Source organism: Acanthochromis polyacanthus, chromosome 18, assembly GCF_021347895.1.
Source record: "Acanthochromis polyacanthus isolate Apoly-LR-REF ecotype Palm Island chromosome 18, KAUST_Apoly_ChrSc, whole genome shotgun sequence".
Classification (NCBI taxonomy): Eukaryota; Metazoa; Chordata; class Actinopteri; family Pomacentridae; genus Acanthochromis; species Acanthochromis polyacanthus.
Genome location: NC_067130.1, coordinates 10076326 through 10094900, shown reverse-complemented (window position 1 = coordinate 10094900; position 18575 = coordinate 10076326). Strand labels below are relative to the sequence as shown.

At 39.5% G+C, this 18575-nt stretch overlaps 1 protein-coding gene across 1 annotated transcript in view; it reads left to right on the top strand.

Moving 5' to 3' along the window:
- LOC110959713 (astrotactin-2-like) overlaps positions 1–18575 on the top strand; it is a 286904-nt gene that overhangs the window by 36590 nt on the left and 231739 nt on the right. Inside the window, exon 2 of the mRNA XM_051938273.1 lies at positions 14165–14352. Within this exon, the coding sequence (XP_051794233.1) occupies positions 14165–14352 (188 nt within the window). The remainder of the gene's footprint in view (positions 1–14164; positions 14353–18575) is intronic.

Below are 18575 nucleotides of genomic sequence, written 5' to 3'. Positions count from 1 at the left end.
GAAATGATCACAAACCTATGTTAGGTTTTAAATTATTAATTCAAATTGTAGATCTCATTCAGATCACCCTGATTAATTTGGATTTTTGGAATGAATCAAATCTTTTTGAACAAGTCTACCCCACTTTTCATTTTCTCAATGTTTTTGTTTCATGAGAACCTTGAATTGGTTATGTTTACTAGTCTTGCAAATAAACACAAAATGTGCTCTCTGTTGAGTGATTAGGCTCTAATTAATGCTGCTTCAGCACAAAAAGCACAGCGATAGACCAATAGTAATAAAGCCGTCTGTGCAGGGCCATCGTTTTCAAAAGTTTACCCGTGACGGACTGCTGATTTTGTTGTGTTGTGCATATTAGATCCGTAATGATGTCTCCCTCTCCAGCATACTAATTTTGCCTCGCCACAGTCTTGACATGGGAGCCTCTAAATGATGCACTTTGTTTCTTGCTGTAGTGGCCGTGCTTGTAAAGACTACAGAGCAAGAGAGCAGTGCAAAATAACCCACTTCATAGCTGAGACTGATTAACACTTTCATGCAATATGTCACCGCAGCGAGGTGGAAGATTGTTCCTGCAAGCAGCTCCTGAGGTGTCATATCAAGTTAAATCAATTCCTGTTAAGAAGAAAATAGTTTCAGATTTTTATTTTTTTGTACTTTTGTACTTTTCCAAAGTAGTCTGTCAGAGTAGTTTTATGGCAAAATCAATTATGGCAAAAAAAAAAAAAAAAGATAACAGAAAAACAACCTGTGGGACACAGCAGCAATCCAGAGATCATGCCAAGACCTAAATGCCTTGCTGAGACTTGTCAACATGTATATAAACATATATATGTGCTTTGCTGATGATCTAAGACCTGGCCCTGCCAGCATGGAAACATTTTCAGCAAACTATTAGAGCAGGATTTGCTTCCGAAACTACAATCTATTCCAATGTGAGGTTAGTGAGTTTAGGATGGAGTCCAGTAAGAGTATAGAAGATTCACTTGACCAAGCACCAGCTGACTATAGACATCCCATCTGGTCACCCCTGACAGTCAGAATCCATTATTTACCAAATCCATGACCAATTTGTTTAAGATTTTCTCCTCCTCCACAGCTACATTCTGGGATACAGTTAGCTCCCATTGGAATTCCCGTTATAAATCCATCTTTGACCAGTCCATTTTGAACTGGTCACACCATGGTCCGCTGTTTTAAGGTCACTGCTGGTTAAAGGATATCACTGTTGGCCTGGTGACCACCATCCAAGCAGGACTGTGTTGGAAACCATCCAGTAACTGTGATGAGTGAGACCAAGATGGTGTAACATCGAAAGCAGATGTCTGGTTTTATTCAAATCTTGAGCCAAAAATAAATTTGATGATTCCCATGTAGACAAAGTCGGCCACAGCTTGTCTTTGGGAAATCATTCTGGCATCAAAGGCATTGCTTTTGAAAGACTCGGGTCCATTTGTCCTGTGCAATATGGCTGAAACACAGTGACACCTTTGAAGTAGGCCTGTGCTGTTATCTGTTTCAAAGTAATCTAGTCAATGTGAGCAAATATCTCTCAGTTCCTATTCATAATGTACACTGTTACCTTCGTCATTCTCATTTAATTTCTGAACTAATTACATTTGTTTTAAGGTGTCTTTTTTTTTTTTTACCACCAATCCAAGATTTATACTCAGAAAATTCTTTTGCACTCCATTGCTTTCTGGACTTGCAACATGTGTCAAAACAGACTGACATTAGCAGGACTTTATGCAAATCAGTTAAATGGTGGCTGACCTCATTTACTCCTCAGTAAATACCACAATAAATTGATAAACTGACATGGTACACCAGGCTATGCAAACTTTCCCTACATTCAACACAAGGAAATATTTTGCAGAAGGAAAAACACTTTGGTTTCATCTGTCACATCACATACCATGAGAGTATGAGCGTTCTTGATGGTAGCAATATATGCTGTACGTGTTTTCAGTTATTTTTTTATATTTATCTTTGCTTGGCACAGAGTTGACACGAGCGCTGCAAGTGCACTTCTTATTTGACCGAGGTCTCAATCGAAGAGGCCAAAACAAAGGATTAGTAAGTCTTGATGTGTGTATTATTACACCTAAACCTCCCACACTGGTGCTGGCAGACAACTCCCATCCGTGGACAAGGCTGACATTATAGTAACGCTGAATGAGAGAGATGTGAAATCAGAACAGGTCTTGTTAATGGGATTGTAGCATTTTAGAAGAAGCCTATGCACTCAGCAGATAAGGGGACTGTTTATCCCGTTAATGTGTCACTTTAAATACATTAGGAGTAGGAGGGCTCCTGCTTTGTTTTGGCACTCTGCCTCGCTAATCCTGAAGAGCACAAGGGACAAAGTGTTTATAGATCCACACATTACACTTTAAGTAGTTTTTAGTGAGTTAATGATGCTAATTTTCTGCAAAAACCAAAATTAGATTTTGACTTAATTGAACAATAAAAGTGTCAGTTTTTAAAATGTGACTCGATTAAAGTTATTTAAAACTGAGGTGACCTTGAGTAACAATGGAGGCGTGAATACACACACACACACACCGAGGCACACACATACAGTACATATGCACTAGCGCTCATGCAAATGCAGACATGCACACACACACAGGGGCACGTGAACAATTACACACACGGCAGAATGTATTCAATGCTAATGAGAAATAATCCAGGTCCCACTGTGCCACTGTGGGGCGAATGGCAAGCAGCTATTTGTTTATTCTATTTACACTGTCACAACAGGTTCCCAGAGGTCTGGTAGTCCAACTATAAAACAAATCCTGCTTTATAATTTATTCCTTATTTGTATTTGTTGTTGGACAATGAAAAGAAATATCTGTGAATAGCCATGTTGTGATTTTTTTTGTTCAAGCATGTAAATATATTTAGTTTTTTGTTTGAAAAGCAAGATGCATTATAATGCTGTGACTTTCATTTAACTTCTTGGATGTTTATTTGGAGGCAAAAAAGTAAAATAAAATAAAAATATGATGAAAGATTTGCTTTTCTTTGGCACTCACAACAACTTCCTAATAGTGTTAGCGCCACCCCTTGGTTGTGTGTTCCCAAGTCATAAGTCACCTTCTCCTTCATGCTGGGAGGCACACTGGCGGTGTCTCTGAAATTATGATTGGTTTTCTGTGGGGGGTGGTCAGTGCACAGTCCAACAGCTGCCGCTGTGATAGAGCACAGTGGGAACTAGCATGGGTTTGGACATCAGCTATAAGGCCAGAGTGGCACCGGCAGGATCTCTCGTTAGCAGGAGATTCTGCGGAGGACCCCACTAAGAACTCTCTGGGAAAAAGTTGTCGCTGTCTCAAGTCCTGTAATATTCCTCCTGCTTCACTAATATTAAATGGAATTGCTGTTTTTGTTTTCCACATGCAGTATGCTGAGCACCAGCCATACAAATTTAGAAAGCGCCAGGCACAAACTGACTATTGGGGCATTTGGAAATTTTCCCTGTGAGCCAGTACTGTTTTTCCCCTACCTCTGCATAATGTAGCCTGTATATAGATATCCAATCTTAGCTGCATTTGAAACAGATAAAAAGTGTAACACCATGTAGCAGTTGCCATCAGAGCTGAAAGTATCCATCGCTTAGACAGTTAGCATAGCCCTCATTAAATGCACCTACTCATTGCAGAAACTTAAATTAAAAGAGCAAACCTGCGGCGATGCAGAGGAGGAGAAAGAAGAGAGAAGAATTTAAAAAAAAAGGCATTGCTGACTGATGCTGCAAAGTGTGTTAAGATATAACAGATTTATTTAAGCAGTCAGCAGGTGATGATGAGGACAGTGGTGAAGAGATGGAAACATCAGAGAGGAGTGAGCAGGGAGCAGGCGCTTTTTTATTAATACATGCCATGTGCTGGGAACTAGCTACACGGGCCAGCCAAAGAACAAAATGTCTGTATTAACCTTGGGCTTTCAGTGCTGAAGTGCTGCTGCAGGTTTGACCATTTTCAAGACTGAGTGCACAAACTTTTAGAAAAGTTTACTCCAAATTTCCCTAAAGTGTTTTAAAAAAAAAAAAAAGCCAGACTCTTCGACTTTAAGATATGTAGCCTAAGTTGAATATTGTTCTTCCCTACTACTGCATTAATCTTACAAGAAATATAGCAGTTGCTAGCCAACCGAGCGATAATCGTACTTTATTAAATACTTTACAACTAAAACAAACACTTGACCATGGCTCTGAGCAAGAGAGGATGGAGGTGTTGGGACCAGAAACCAGCACGAATCCAATTAGAGTTGCACTATTGACTGTTACCTCCTGCACACGCGGAAAATTGAGAGGAAAACTCTAGAAAGTTAGTTTCATCAATTACATTTTTAAATGAAGTATTTATTGATTGACAACTGTGTATTCTCTTCCAGGGCTGTAGTTCAACTGTAGAAAGCGTTACATTTATCACCGTACATACTAAGAGAGCTGTGAGTAATTCAGATGGATTTAGGGACTGGTTCATTAAGGAACATTTAGTCGTCACAGAAAATAATAATAAACTTTTTTTTTAACAAATTTGTTTAGAGTAATGTAGCTGCTTGTGAAATTACTTATACATTTCGTCTTGAGAAATGCCAGGTGTCGTAAAGTGTGCAGTGCATAAAGCGGCCTCTGCAGTGGAGAGCATGTGGGGAAGTGAGGTGAAAAACAGGTCATCCAGGGAAACAGGTGTTGAGTCAACAGAATTGGATCCCACGGTGCTGATTGAGAGAGGAAGTACAGCGACAGCAGTCTACCGCATTGAATAGAGCAAACTATTCACAGCTTTTTGCTTTCTCATTTGTTTGCTGTTGTTCATTTCACAAACTGAATTATCCTTAGAAATTTCAGTACTATCGACAGAATATTATTAGAACTCTTGTAAAAAAAAATCACCTTCACTGTTCCCACTTCCTTTATTGCTTTCTGGAAATAAATGGCATGAGACTTCATATAGTAGCGTTATATGCAGGGCAGTAATGCATTTTTCATGTCACCTGTCATGGTCATTGTTTTTTCAACTGAAAAATGCTAGATGCATGTTTAATGAGTTCATTTGGCCAGGTAAGGAGAAGTGAATTTAAAGAATTCTGCCTAAAGTGCCTGAAATTGTGGGTGCTGCACCTCTTTCAGATAACCTTTATTATTGCTTATTGACTATGAGAAAACAACATGGAGCAAGTTATGCAACACTGGAGCTAAAGCGATCATTTCAATTGAATTAAATCTTATTTATGTAGCTCCAGTTCGCAGCATAAGTTCTCTAAAGGCACTTTATCTAGTAAAAGAGGGTGAAGACCTTTAAAAATTATATTACAGAGAGAAACTCGGCAAATTCAAAGATTCTTAGGCAACAATGGAAAGAAAAATCTTCCGTTTACCAGGAAGAGGCCTCCGGCGGAACCAGGCCCAGGGAGAGCGGCCATCTGGCTCGGTCGGGGTGTGGGTAAAAGGGAAAGAGGAAGGGATGGCAAATAGAAATAGGACAGAAAACACTTAGGAGAACAATAAAAGGAAATTGGCGAGGCCAGTGATTGAAGATCAAAAATGTGTAGAGAGAGATTACTAGAGAGAGGACAAATAACAAACTAAGAGAGAGAAGACACAATGCCATGGAGTGGTGATATATAAAGGTAGGAAGAGTAGAAGAGAGATGCTCAGTGCATCATGGGAACTCCCCAGGCAGCCTAGATGCCTAGCAGCATAACTAAATGAGGGTTCAGGAGTCAACTGAGCCAGCCCGGACTGTCAAAAAAAGAAAAGTTATAAACCTAATCTTAAAAGCAGAGAGTGAGTGCCTCCTGAACCCAAACTGCGAGCTGATTCCACAGCGGAGGAGCCTGATAACTGACGGCTGTCTCCAATTCTGCTTTTGGAAACTCAAGGAACCACAATTAAGCCTGCAGTCTGAGAGTGGCGTGCTCTATTGAGGCAATATGGCACAATAAGGTACTTTGTATGTTTTACAGGGTGTATACAGGGAGCCAATAAAGACAAGCTAACATGGGAGAAATATGATCCCTTTTACTGGTTCCTGGTTCCAGCATTTTGGATCAACACACCTTATTATGTGACACCCCTGTGTAAACAATACTCTGACATTTCCTCAAAAGAAAAAAAAAAGCCCTGATCCATTGTTAATTGTCTTCATCTTTTTAAGTCTTTGTGTGAATGCCAGCATTTTCATTAGTGCTTGTAATGAGACATTAGGGTGGCATTTCGCTGCACGGGTGTTAAATTGAAACGGGCACCCTGCATGCCTTTTGGAACTCATTCTGTAAGTTCCTAAATATTCCATAGCTCCCTTCAGGCCGTGAGAAATGGTAATGGTACAATTAGCATTTTGGGAGGATGTGACATCAAAAACATTTGTTAACTAATCAAAGAAGCATTATTTTCAACCTGTTTGTTTTGCTGCTGATGAACATTTCTTGCCGACAGTTGACAGCGGTGCGAAGTTGCAGTGAAAACATGCAAAATTTGCCATTGTCACAGCTGTCAGGTATGTTTTGAAGCAGAATTTGAATGTCTAGGAGGTATGCTAATATTCTTGATACTTTTGATGAGTGTCAGACTGATAAATCCTTTCCGTCTCTGCCTCTCTGACTGCTTGTCTCTGGCTTACACATCCTTTCACCTCTCCTATTCTGTCCTTGCTTTCATTTTGGGCTGAGACATTTGAAACCAATGAATCCATCCGCATTCGCTCGTATGAATTATTGAATTTTCATCTGCCTATTGTGTTGTCATCCATACTGTGCGCAGCCCGAGCAAAGAGAAGTGGGGTTGCAGTCAGCAGAAGACTGACGCGCTACACCACGTATGTAATGACAGGCAGCAAAGTGCCTTTAGGGTGCCAGCTTTCATCATAGTAAATGTTGATGACACGGACTTGTTGCGGCGCTGACAAACTGTCAAGGAGCTGAGCTGTCAGGCTGGCACAATCACTGACTCTGCACTGCTATGATCACTTTTATACTGATTAATGCTAACCATTTGGGAGCATGTGTTTTTGTGTAGGCAGGCAGAAAACTATGTCTGCATGAGCACACGTGTTTCCCAGCTTCTAGATAATACAGTATATTTTGCTAAAATTAGTCGTCATGATAGGAATTATTGTTTTCCAAACTCTGATCATAACTGTGTGGTGCACACGGTGTTGTTGGTGTCTGAATTTAGAGGTCCTATACTGTTGGCAAATTACTGACTGCCTCACATATCCCCAGAGTGTGACTTTCAGATTTTCATCTCATTCATCTCATTGCATTCATTTTACATGGAGATGTTGCAGAATTTGTAACACAGACATTGTTTTTAACTCATGTACAGTGAGCTTGTCAGACAACGTTGTGGTTATAAAATCAATATTTTAGTGTAAGTGTAGGAATTCTAACACCCTTCTAGTCATGTTGTTGTTCCATTGTATGACAAGAAAAACAAAGAAAATCTAAAAATGAGAATTGCAGTACTGGTGAGCCCTGAGAGCAGGAAAGAAGCATGTGTACCCTGGATGAATTTAGGTTTCAGTAAAGCACAACAAACTTGATGAAAAACCAATAACCCAGCAAATCTTTGTTTATGCTTTTTGAATCCGTCTTAAAGTTTCCACAATCCCTGAATGTCCCTCAGCTTCATAATTTCCACACAGCACTGATGTGTAGCCACATTAGCCACCCAGCATGATGAGATTTTCCTATTTTTTTGGGCACATTCCCATCAGTAGAAAAAGCATTCCACTGCTTCCTCAGTTCCTCTGATGCTGGGAGTACATGCAGACTGTTGTGTTCACTCTTGCAGCCAATAGTACAACATATGATGTGCTTTACTTGCTTTAGTAAATCAATAAACCCGGTGGACTGTGAGGCAGCTGCTTATTAGGAATGGCTCACTTGGAGGCATCAGGCAGTGAAGATGCATTGTTTTACAAGGATTGAGCTGGCTGACTATTGGTTCATGGTGGTTTGTAGCAATGAGGTCAAATTGTCACTGTCTTGTAAAATTGGTGTGCCATCTAATTGTAAAGGGATTTTCGAAATGGCAAAAGTAAAAATCTTCATATCTTAACAGCAACAACCACTCATATCTTAACAGCAACAACCACACAACACAATGAATATGGATTTTGACCATGTAGAACCTCTAAAGGACAGCCCTCTACCTCAGAACAGAATTTCAGACTGTCTAGTCAGTATCTCCAAATACACACTATGATATCCGACCACGGAAATAACAGCGTTGAAGATTGAATTGGAGATGTATTCAGGTAACTCGTTCTGGAGATGGTCCATTGACAATGAATTAGATTTTGACTCTGCGGGCTCGTAGAATTTCACAGATACTCTTTTCAAATGAGTTCCAGCTGTGAATCAGAAAATATGCCTGAACCATCGCAGTCTTAAAGGAAATTTTCCGTTGTTCGTGATCAGTGGAGCAGCTCAGATTTGTCTTTGAATAACATCTTTAGAAGTCCTTCCTCTGTTGTTCAGCATAAAGGGCTGCTAATCCTCGCTATTTCAAACACTGTAATGTTGAAACAGCAAATATGTATTCAGTTTCTGGGTGGAATTTGCTTTTAGCGAGCAAAGCAGCTTTGTGTAGTAAATTAGGCGTCAGAAAAGATAAACAGATTCCACCTAGTTTAGTCATTTTCACCGCACAAACATTGTCTTTATATATACATATATATATATATATATATATATATATATATATATATATATATCGAATAGGTTCATTGCTGTCCTACATGGTCAAAGATAGAAGCTCATCCTCTCCCACTTTCCCGCTCTGCCCATTTTTAGCAGTTGATGTGACCATTTTTCTCCGGTTTTATTTCGGACATCAATGAAAGCTTTACAACCGCTCTCAAAAATTTTAACAAGTCATGCAGTGAAGGCTTCAATGATGAGGAAAAAGTCCGTGCTCAGTGCTGGAGAGCCACTTTCACTTGCAACATTGCCAAGTGTAATATCACTTTGATAGAGGTTGCAGACTGTTTTGGAAAATTCAGATTTGAAAAAAAAATAGATATATTAATATTCATTAGAAAACAGTGCAGCACATCTCTAATGTCTGCTCAAGACTGATTGTATTTTACTAAATTCTGCATAGACTTAAACCGATGCTTGAGTGAAAGGTTGACCCATCTGTTTTTGTAATAATCATGCTTTTCTTTATTTCTTGGCAAGCAACATGAATTCAAGAAGCAAGTATTTAGGATTTGAGTCGTCTCACAGTGTGGTGGCTCCCAGCCCTTTGTGTTCTTATGCTGTGGTGGTGGAAAATATCATTTCATCAAATATCCAACTCTGAGAGAAGTGAAATCACTCTTGCTCAAGGCAAAATTTGGAAAATGTAAGAACGACAGTAAACCTAAAATTGAACTCAGCTCTTGGAGCCCAACCTTGCAAATGATGAAGAAAAGATGAATGATCCTTGAGGAGAAGCAGATAAAATCCGGAAGAGAGAAAAACACAGCAAGGAACAGAGCGAGCACTTAAATGATCACCACGTTTTGTAATAAGAGCTCGGTTGACATTGAATGTTGAACAAACTGTATATTAAGTACCTGCAAAGCGGATTTTGAAAATAATAAGGCTTCATCAAGGATTTTGACCAAATTTTCAGTGGCACGGTCTCAAGGCAAAAATGAACTAAACCAATGTTTTCAGGGCCGGTTTTGCGTTTGATTTATCTACTAGCTTCAAAAATCTGACTGTCACAAAGCATCGATGGTCTGCTTCATTAACCGATATTCAAGAGGTCAAATATCATTTTTTGCAGTTGTCGCTGCACACAACAAAATGTTTTGTTCACAGAGGAATGCACTGCTCTATATCGCATTGGCAAACTATTAATCCTGCACTCTGAGTCTTGCAGAGCAGCCCAAACCAATGTGACAACAGAGAATAATTAGGAGAAATAATTGAATTGTGCACAGTAGCAGTTGACTTGATAGATATGCACTGTTGTTGCAACAAGACTCAAAGATGAGGGCACTTTTGTCTGCTAAACAGCAGCCTGTTTTATTGCAAGACGGGCAAAGTCACACTTTCCCCAACATCCCATTTTCCGTAAATGTATCACTCTAAAGCTCCCGACTATGGAAGGACAACTGCGACATGTATCACAGTCAGTAAATGATCATTACTGTGAGCTATAGCACCATGCTGCAACTGTAGAACTTCAACAACAAATTGCACACATTTTCTGTTTTCTAATGGATTCTCTCTAACTCAAATCAATAACTGTTTTTGCGACGCAGGAAATGAATTTAAAACCTACATACTGGTTAACTGCTTTTAGCATATGCTTTGAAAAATGGTCACTTATAATGTAGAGACCACGCTGTTTGTAGTTAATGTCATTAACAGTACAAATCCATGGATATCGTCCTTTACAGATTCAGATAAGTGGACCATTCAAAGCCGGTCTTGCACTTACTGGAGCAGTTGTGAATAATGTGATCATCATAATGTCTTTCAGTCTGTCTCCCACTGCTTTATGGTCACAGAGCTGATAACCCACAAGAAAAAAATACACTTCAAATGAGTGAGGATCCAAGCCTCAAGATGTGTCACAATGTCTCTGTGATCCACACACACATTTCTCCTTGTCTGTGAAATGTTCATTATGGCATTTCTTTGAGTTGTCCTTGGACTTGGTATAGGAGTAATGCTGAAAACCCTTGCTGAGAGCATACCAGCTTCAGTCACACCTATACAGTCTACACATTTGCACCCAGTCATGCACATATGCACGATATTAATGTACCTCCTAATGAATTACAAGTAGACCTTGAGGCCATACACCTATATCCCACTAACGTCTGGCTCGGTGCCCAATGACAAGCCTCATAGCACAAAAGACAAGGACACACACACACGCGCCATTCTTTTGTCTTAAAATAGCATGCTTACCGAGCTTCCTCATCTACATAACAATCGCACCAAGCTGCATAACAACCTTAGAAACTCTATTACTGTCCATCTATCCTCCACACGAGTGCTTCTGTTACTGCAAGATTTCCTTTTTGCTTCTTCACAGGGAAATCACTTTTAACTTCAATCAAAAGAAGTGTCATTGTTGTCCATGAGTCTAGTTATTTAAAGCAATCTGAGTAACTTTGACAAGAGCTAGATAAGATCTGTTAATGGTTACAGATAGCTCGAGGGGCGTCACTGTTGGCCCAGAAGACAAAGCTTTATCTCTTGAAAGGTCAAGCTGCATGTCTCCAGCCCAAAGATTTAACAAAGAGTTAAACAGCCAGCAGTTATGGCATTTAAGAATTTCACACCCTACAAAATTTTATCATAAGCTGTAGTCAGCAAAAATACAGAACATTTCACAGGTCTATTAATGTACAAAAAGGAGGTTGTGTCCAGTGTAGTGTCCTCTAACAGGCTGTAAGGAGATTAAAAATAATATGTGTACTGATTTGATGCTGAAGCAATTATCAAGGTGATATCAACAGCAACAATAATGATAACTTTATTAACCTAGCATCTTTTAAAAACAAAGTTTACAAAGTGCTTTACAGACAGGACTATAAAGAAAAGAAGGATACTCAATAAGAACCTTGAACAGCAAAAGACTGATCAATACAATTCAGTTCAATTCAATTTTATTTATATAGCACCAATTACAAGTCAGATTGTCTGAAGACATTTTACAGAGCCCATATAAAAACACCCTTTTAACAGTGAAGAAACCTTGAGCAGAACACGACTCTTCATATGGGGGGACCCATCTGCCTGCTGGCCGGCGGGTTGAGAGGGACAGAAGAGGTAGAGAGGTAGAGGGGTAGAGGGGTAGAGGGGTGGAGAAGGGGAGAGATGGGAGAAGAGGGATGAAATGAAGGGTAAATAAGAACAAAATTAAGAACAAAATTAACTTAAAATAAAGTTAAATCAAGTCGACAATAAAAATAATATTAAAAAATAAAAATAGAAATAGATAACATCACATAAATGCAAGCCTATAGAAATGGGATTAATTGAGTTTTATTGTTACACGAGTTATTTAAGAAAACAAACATGTTCTAGTTCCCGTTTCACAAATTTAAGGATTTTTACATTGATTTAAAAGTAACGTAGAACAGAGGATATCCAGTGATGAAGATTTACTTGAGGTCGCTTTTTTCTATTTTCTGTTTTCTGGCATTTTATGGATTGAAAGATTTAATCAAATAAACAAGAACAAAACAAACATACATCTTTTTGCAAATAGCATAAAGGAAAAGGATAAGGAAAATATCACTCATTCCAGCCCTGCACTGCCTTTATTGAAGCAATCCTGCGAGTTGACATGACACCATGAGCTTCATCATTATGAATTCTGTCATTTTCTGAGAGGATGTCTGTTCCGCCAACTCCCTCCTTTCACCTAAAGGCCTGTGCCACTGTTGAGCACAGCTCATGTAACCCTCCCCTGCTGCCCATGTCCTCTGACCCAGAGTCAGCAGGTTAATAACCAGCTGCACCGAAAGCCATTTGTCATTTGCTACCTGCCACTGATAGGAGATGTCAGCAGATGTCTGTGCCCTTGTCACCCAGCCACATGACAAATACTGTATCAAGCTTTGCAATCTGAGGCTCCCTGAGGCTTCTCAGTACTCCTCTACTGAACAACCACTCCCACTTGATAGCATTAGATTCTTGCGCCATGATCCATATCGAGATAAACTGGTGATCCCCCCTGCTCTTTTTCATCTCCCTTTTTCCACTGCCCCATGAATTGCATTTGACTGTTTTTTTTTCTCCTTTCCTTTTGTTCAGTTTGCACATTTCCCCCTCTCCTATGCTTTTAAATGTTCCCAGCTTTCCTTTGATGTTAGATACTTAATACCAGCCTCTGGCGTAGAGCTGATGGTTTTATATTGGTGTGATGTGGGATGATTTATGCAGATAAGAAAAAGACATTGAATGGTGAGGCAGCATTTCTACAACTGCTCTTGACATATACATTTAATCGAGCTGAACGGATCAATTGACTTCCCAGTTGTAGAGGATTTTTTGTGTGTGTGTCTGCTGTCTTTGCCTGACAAAAAAAACAACAAAAAGATGAGTGTAAACAAATGAATATTAACGGGGATAAGCCTCTTCCATCTGTGGCTATTTTGTCTGTAATTGAAGTGCTGTAATGATTGCAATGGCTGAAACATTTGCGATGCTTGCTGCTTATTCTTTTTAAATCTCTAACTAATACTATGGGTGAACAAATTGTCACTAGAACGACTTTAAATGCGGCTGAGCAATGCGAGGACTCGACAGCAGCACAACCGTAACAAAATTATGACAACCCAAGATCGTCCGGCTATTCAAGAGTTCAAGGTTTCTCGTTGCAGCAGACTGTTGATGTGCGCGGAGAGGGAGCACTGGATTAGAATACTAATGTCTAACCTGATATAATGCATACCAATCATATCTGAACTTCATTTGCTACCACTTTCTTTGAAGGGGTGTGCATAAGCACATGAAAGAGCCTTTGTGAGTGTTGTTGACTGATGTCATTAAGTGTCAATCGGTCGATTAATGCATTTTTCATGCAAAATTGACAGCATTGGAGACAGCTTGGCTTGAACTAAGGGTTAGGTGAGGGGACTAAAAGAACGGTTAGGGTTATATAAGCTGGATTTAATGACTAGTGCAATTTTTACCACTGCAAATGAGATCAAGGGAAATACACAACACAAGTATAATGACCTCATGATACCCAATGTCAAAATCAACCACATATGGCAGCTTAATGTCAACCTATAAAGCTAAATGCTGTGGTGATTAGATTTACTTTGCCATGCTTTTGTCATGTTCATGGCACGTTGTGTTGTCTTGGTTAATGTCAAGTTGTCAGAACAAAGGTCTCTCAAACAATGTCACCTTTGCATTAAAGTGACATAATTGATGGAATGACAACAGTCATAAATATTTATAAAGACTCTTTCATGTTGATGACAGGTGTCACAACAGTCTCATATAAAGTGAGACTCTTTTTACTTTATCTTCCTAACAGACTGTTTAGTTGTTCTTTTATCTCAAAAATTCACAGAATAAAGTTAGGAAGATGTGTACTTTAATACACAATTTAAGCAGCAACGGCTTCTTACTTATTAAGTGAACTGACTTCCTGTTTTTCTCTCTGTACTTGTTTCTACAGAGATGTCAGGGACGGGAGAAGATATTTCACAGGTGCACTGGAAGCAGCAGTGGTTGGAAAATGGGACTCTGTACTTCCACGTGTCCATGACCGAGTCTGAGCTTTTAGCACAGACGACGCAACCCACGGCGCGGGAACCTGCTCATGTCCTGCATGAACACATGCATCTGCTGCACATTTCAGTTATGGTAAGTTCTGAACACGACATAATTGCTGTAACGTGACAAACGCCTATATGCAGTTGCAGTTGACAGTTGCTGGTGTTTGGGTCGTCTTCTTTCAGGAGTGTCAAAACTGCAATGCGTGTCATAGTCAATATCATACTCACAGTGAGTGTCCCACTTAGAGGTGGTCTTATGACTTTTTGTATCAACTTAAATCTCACCAGAAAGTGGCAAAAGCCTTACACAAACCTTGGTGACATAGACAATACACTCCATTTACTGCTGTGAGTCAAAAGCTGAGAGGATGCTACTTCTAATCACATTATGGCTTTTCATAGCATTTGATTCTCACATCATTTTATTCTCTGTAGATTTACCGAAGTAGGAAGAGAAATGCTTGCCAGTTTAGCCACGTATAGAACAATATTTTCATTCAAACGCGGAATTCGTAATGTTGATTCCTGTCACAATAATAATCTGCAACTCATTCGTCTTCTGTGGTTTAAACTTTGACTGAACAGGACGATTAAAAGTTAACGAACCAGCCGAGTTCATAGGCCATGATAGCTTTCCATTTTTAACGCTCTGACACTCTGTTGTCCACAGGTCAACACTGTTGGCTTGTTAGCGGTCAATGGTGCAAAGGTGCAAGTCAAAGTTCAGAAAAGTTAAACTCGGTAGAAAAACTGAGTTTGCCGATACTTACTCCCTTAAGCATGGATCCACTGTTCATAGCAAATGCACTGAAATAAAACAACTTTATCACATGCACATGTAGAATCTATATATTTATAAAGGATAACTTTGCAACTGTCTGTAAGAGTTGTAGTGCCCTGACACTGCAGACTGTAAACTATCTTCATGTTGCACAGTGATTGTGGCAATACTGTGTTTTCCTTGCTGTTCGCCCTCCAAGCTACTATTAAGGGTTTTTCACAGGAAGCATTGAACCTAGTGGACCTGGTGCAATAAGCAGAGAAACGTCTGGCATAGACGTGGAGGTTAAATCTTCAAACGTCGGAGCAGGACTGTGACACGCCACTTGGTTTATTACTTCTTGGTGATGGGATCCTGACGGGGTATGGTGAAGCATCGGTGTTTTGAAGTATGCAATTACTAACTGCTAGCAGGTGGAGAAGGAAGTTGGTTAGGCACTGATCCGTGGTCGACGTGAGCTTCCTTTGTCAGGCTTTAGCCTATAGATGTTTGCTGGTAAAGACATATAGAGGCCCATATTCTTGTGTATGTCAGCACTTGCCATTCTGCAGCTCCATGACTATGTTTAAAGATTAGTGATTGCTCCACATTCAGTTTACTGTGGCGTTACTGATTTTTCTTCTACTAACACCACAGTCCACCTGGTAAGTAACCTCCTACATGCTTTTGTTATGCAGCGTTCTGCTCTACAGCACAAGAATGCTGTCTCCTATCACTGTTTTATTGTAAAGGCCAACCTCTTCACCGCCTCCTGTGCTTTAATTGACCGTCCTCTATCTCTCTCCACTAGCCTTAAAAAAAAAATAAATGGTAACATCACCTCACCTTTATGTATGTCAATAATTTCTGAGTGCACTATCTCTTCTGACTAAATGTTCCTGGCTGTGTTACCTTTTTTTATTATTATTATTTTTTAATTTTACAGTTCTGTCCTCTTCTCCCAAAGTTTCTGTTCTCAACACTTGCTCCATAAATTTCCAACTTTTCAGGCTTGGAATCTCATGTTTCACACCTATTCTGTTGTTGACTTTTTTTCTCTGCCTCCCCTCTCCTTGCACAGCCCCTCCACATTGTCTATTTATGTCTCTCTCCTCTCCTCTATGCACCATCTCCACGCTCTATCCACTTCTGTGTTCTTTCAAATCCTCTCACTTCTTCTGGTGCACAGCTCCACCTCCTTCTCTCTCTCTCTCTCTCTCTCTCTCTCAAAACACTTTCGCTGACACTTGAGTTGAAGGGGTGTGCGCAAAGCTGACATAACACTGTCATGGCTATGCCACAGAAACTGACATAAACATGAATTAAACATTATGAATGAGCACGACTGTTAAGTGATTCATTTGTTGTTTTTTTTTGTCACTTTCGGTGCAAAACTGACACCGCAACCGGAGATCTCTGCCTTGACGACATGGCAGAAACTATTAACTTATAAAGTTGCAGTTTTGACTACTTGTCTCCAAGTTCGCCGTCTAACTGTGTTATTACTGTGCGCATTTTATTCGTTTTATGAAACTGTCAGAAAATGAGTGGACATTTGAGCCTATTATTGCATGTTTATTAGCTCTGGCTTGGAAAAGCAATAGTAAAAGCAATATGATAAGCATTTCACCTGTTATGCAGCCACCTTCAAAATTAGCTCTGCATGTCACAGCTCTTATATAAATGTAGGACAAACAGAGAGATGTTTGAGCTCATTATTTTTTTCATGTCACTTGCATTATTTGCTATGAATGCTTTGATGATCAATTATTTCCTGGCAATGAGAATTTTTACAGATAGGCTTCTTTCACAGTAGACATTTTGACTTTTTTTTTTTCCAAGCAGAAGAAGCACAAATGTTATTAATAAGATTAACAATGATTCTGTTCTGTTGGAGTGTAAACCCTGGCAGTGTGACAACGTACAAGCACACAAAATACCAGAATCCTGAACCGAAGCAGCTAAATGGAATTCAAGTACAATTAATTTCATGATTTGCACCTGTGCTTTGCTTAACGTGACAAGTCAAATTGGCTTTGATGCGAATGTCTATTATCAAATTCTGCAGTGTGTTTAACGGCAAAATGACAAAAGGCTTTGTTTTTCTAAAAATAGGCATGCAATTTCTGACTGTGACCTTCATTTTGCTTTACAAATAATCCCAACATTCCCAACTTCACAGCTTGGAGCAGTTTTCACACCATCGTGTGCTCCTCCATATAGTAGATTGCTTCATTATCAAGGCCGATTATAACTGCAGTTGGTCTGTAATGGAGCGCTATGTTTACAAAGTTAAAGAGGAGAGTCCTAAGAAACTACCCTCAGCAACAAAAGAACAAGTAGTGCTGCAGCTGAGAGTTCGACCCCCACAGGGCTCGTATCACAACATCATCAAGTCATTGTCAGATTACGAGCGACAGAAGCAACTGAGACGCTTCAAATCCACAGACGACAACAGTGGCAGCTTCTTTAGGATGCTACTGTATGAATAACCTGCCTGGTACTGCAACTGTAGCTCAGAGAATCCGTCCTTTTTCTTTTAGGGCTTTGCATTGTGCTGGATTTACATTTCAGGATGCAAAACGTTTGACGGTTCCATAATGTTTTGTTCTTAAAATACCGCATTAACATGTCACATTTCGGCTTTAATCTGTTTACATCAGACCACTGTGGGAGGTCTAACCCTTTAAATGTACAGAGCCATAATTGCGAGTGTTTAAACTAATTGCACTCTCTGCTACTAAATCTTTCCTGGGCTGCTGGTTTTATGTTAAGCAATGCATATTCTGTATTTAATTTAGTTTATTGTATTTTTTATATCCAAAGATCTTTTATAATATTGTTTTGGAGGCTTTTGCGTTTAAAAATTTAATATCCTGGAAGGCATGCAGCTTAGGCAAACTTGAAACTCTAAATTGGCCGTAAATAAATGTGAGTATGGTTATCTGTGTTGGCCCAAATGGTTACCAGTGTTGTAAGTATTGATAATTCATAATGTCCGTTTCCCCTCTCTGTCTCTTTAGTTTCATTTCACTGCTCCTCAGCTCAGTATCCTCTCATACATCTTAATAACATGACTCCACACAAAAGACCAAACTAAAGACCGAATCATTTATTTTCCTCCGTGGGCATGCTAGGCTGCTCAACCGCCCTGCTATTTGTGAAGAGTGGAAAAAAGATAATATTACAACACCGACATATTGTTACCTTTTGCGGTGATGTGACAAACTTGTCAGCAAGCAGTTGGCTTTCTACTCATCCAGCTAATACAGAGCTGCATCAGCATTCTGTGCAGCCATGTTTGTGGCTGTCTGATGAATGAAAGTGCAATATTCATTCTTTTTCATGTTTTAGCTCCATTTCAACCATGAAGGAAGTGAGAATGAACCAAAGCAGTAGAGTTGCAGCAAAAGTACAAGCTGAAATATTCTTCTTCGTCTTTGTCTTCATCTTTGTCTTTGTCTTTTTCATCTTCTTCCAGTCCTTGTTCTTGTTGTTGTTCTTTGTCTTCTTCTTCTTCTTTTTATAATTCTTGCTCTTGTTCTAATTGT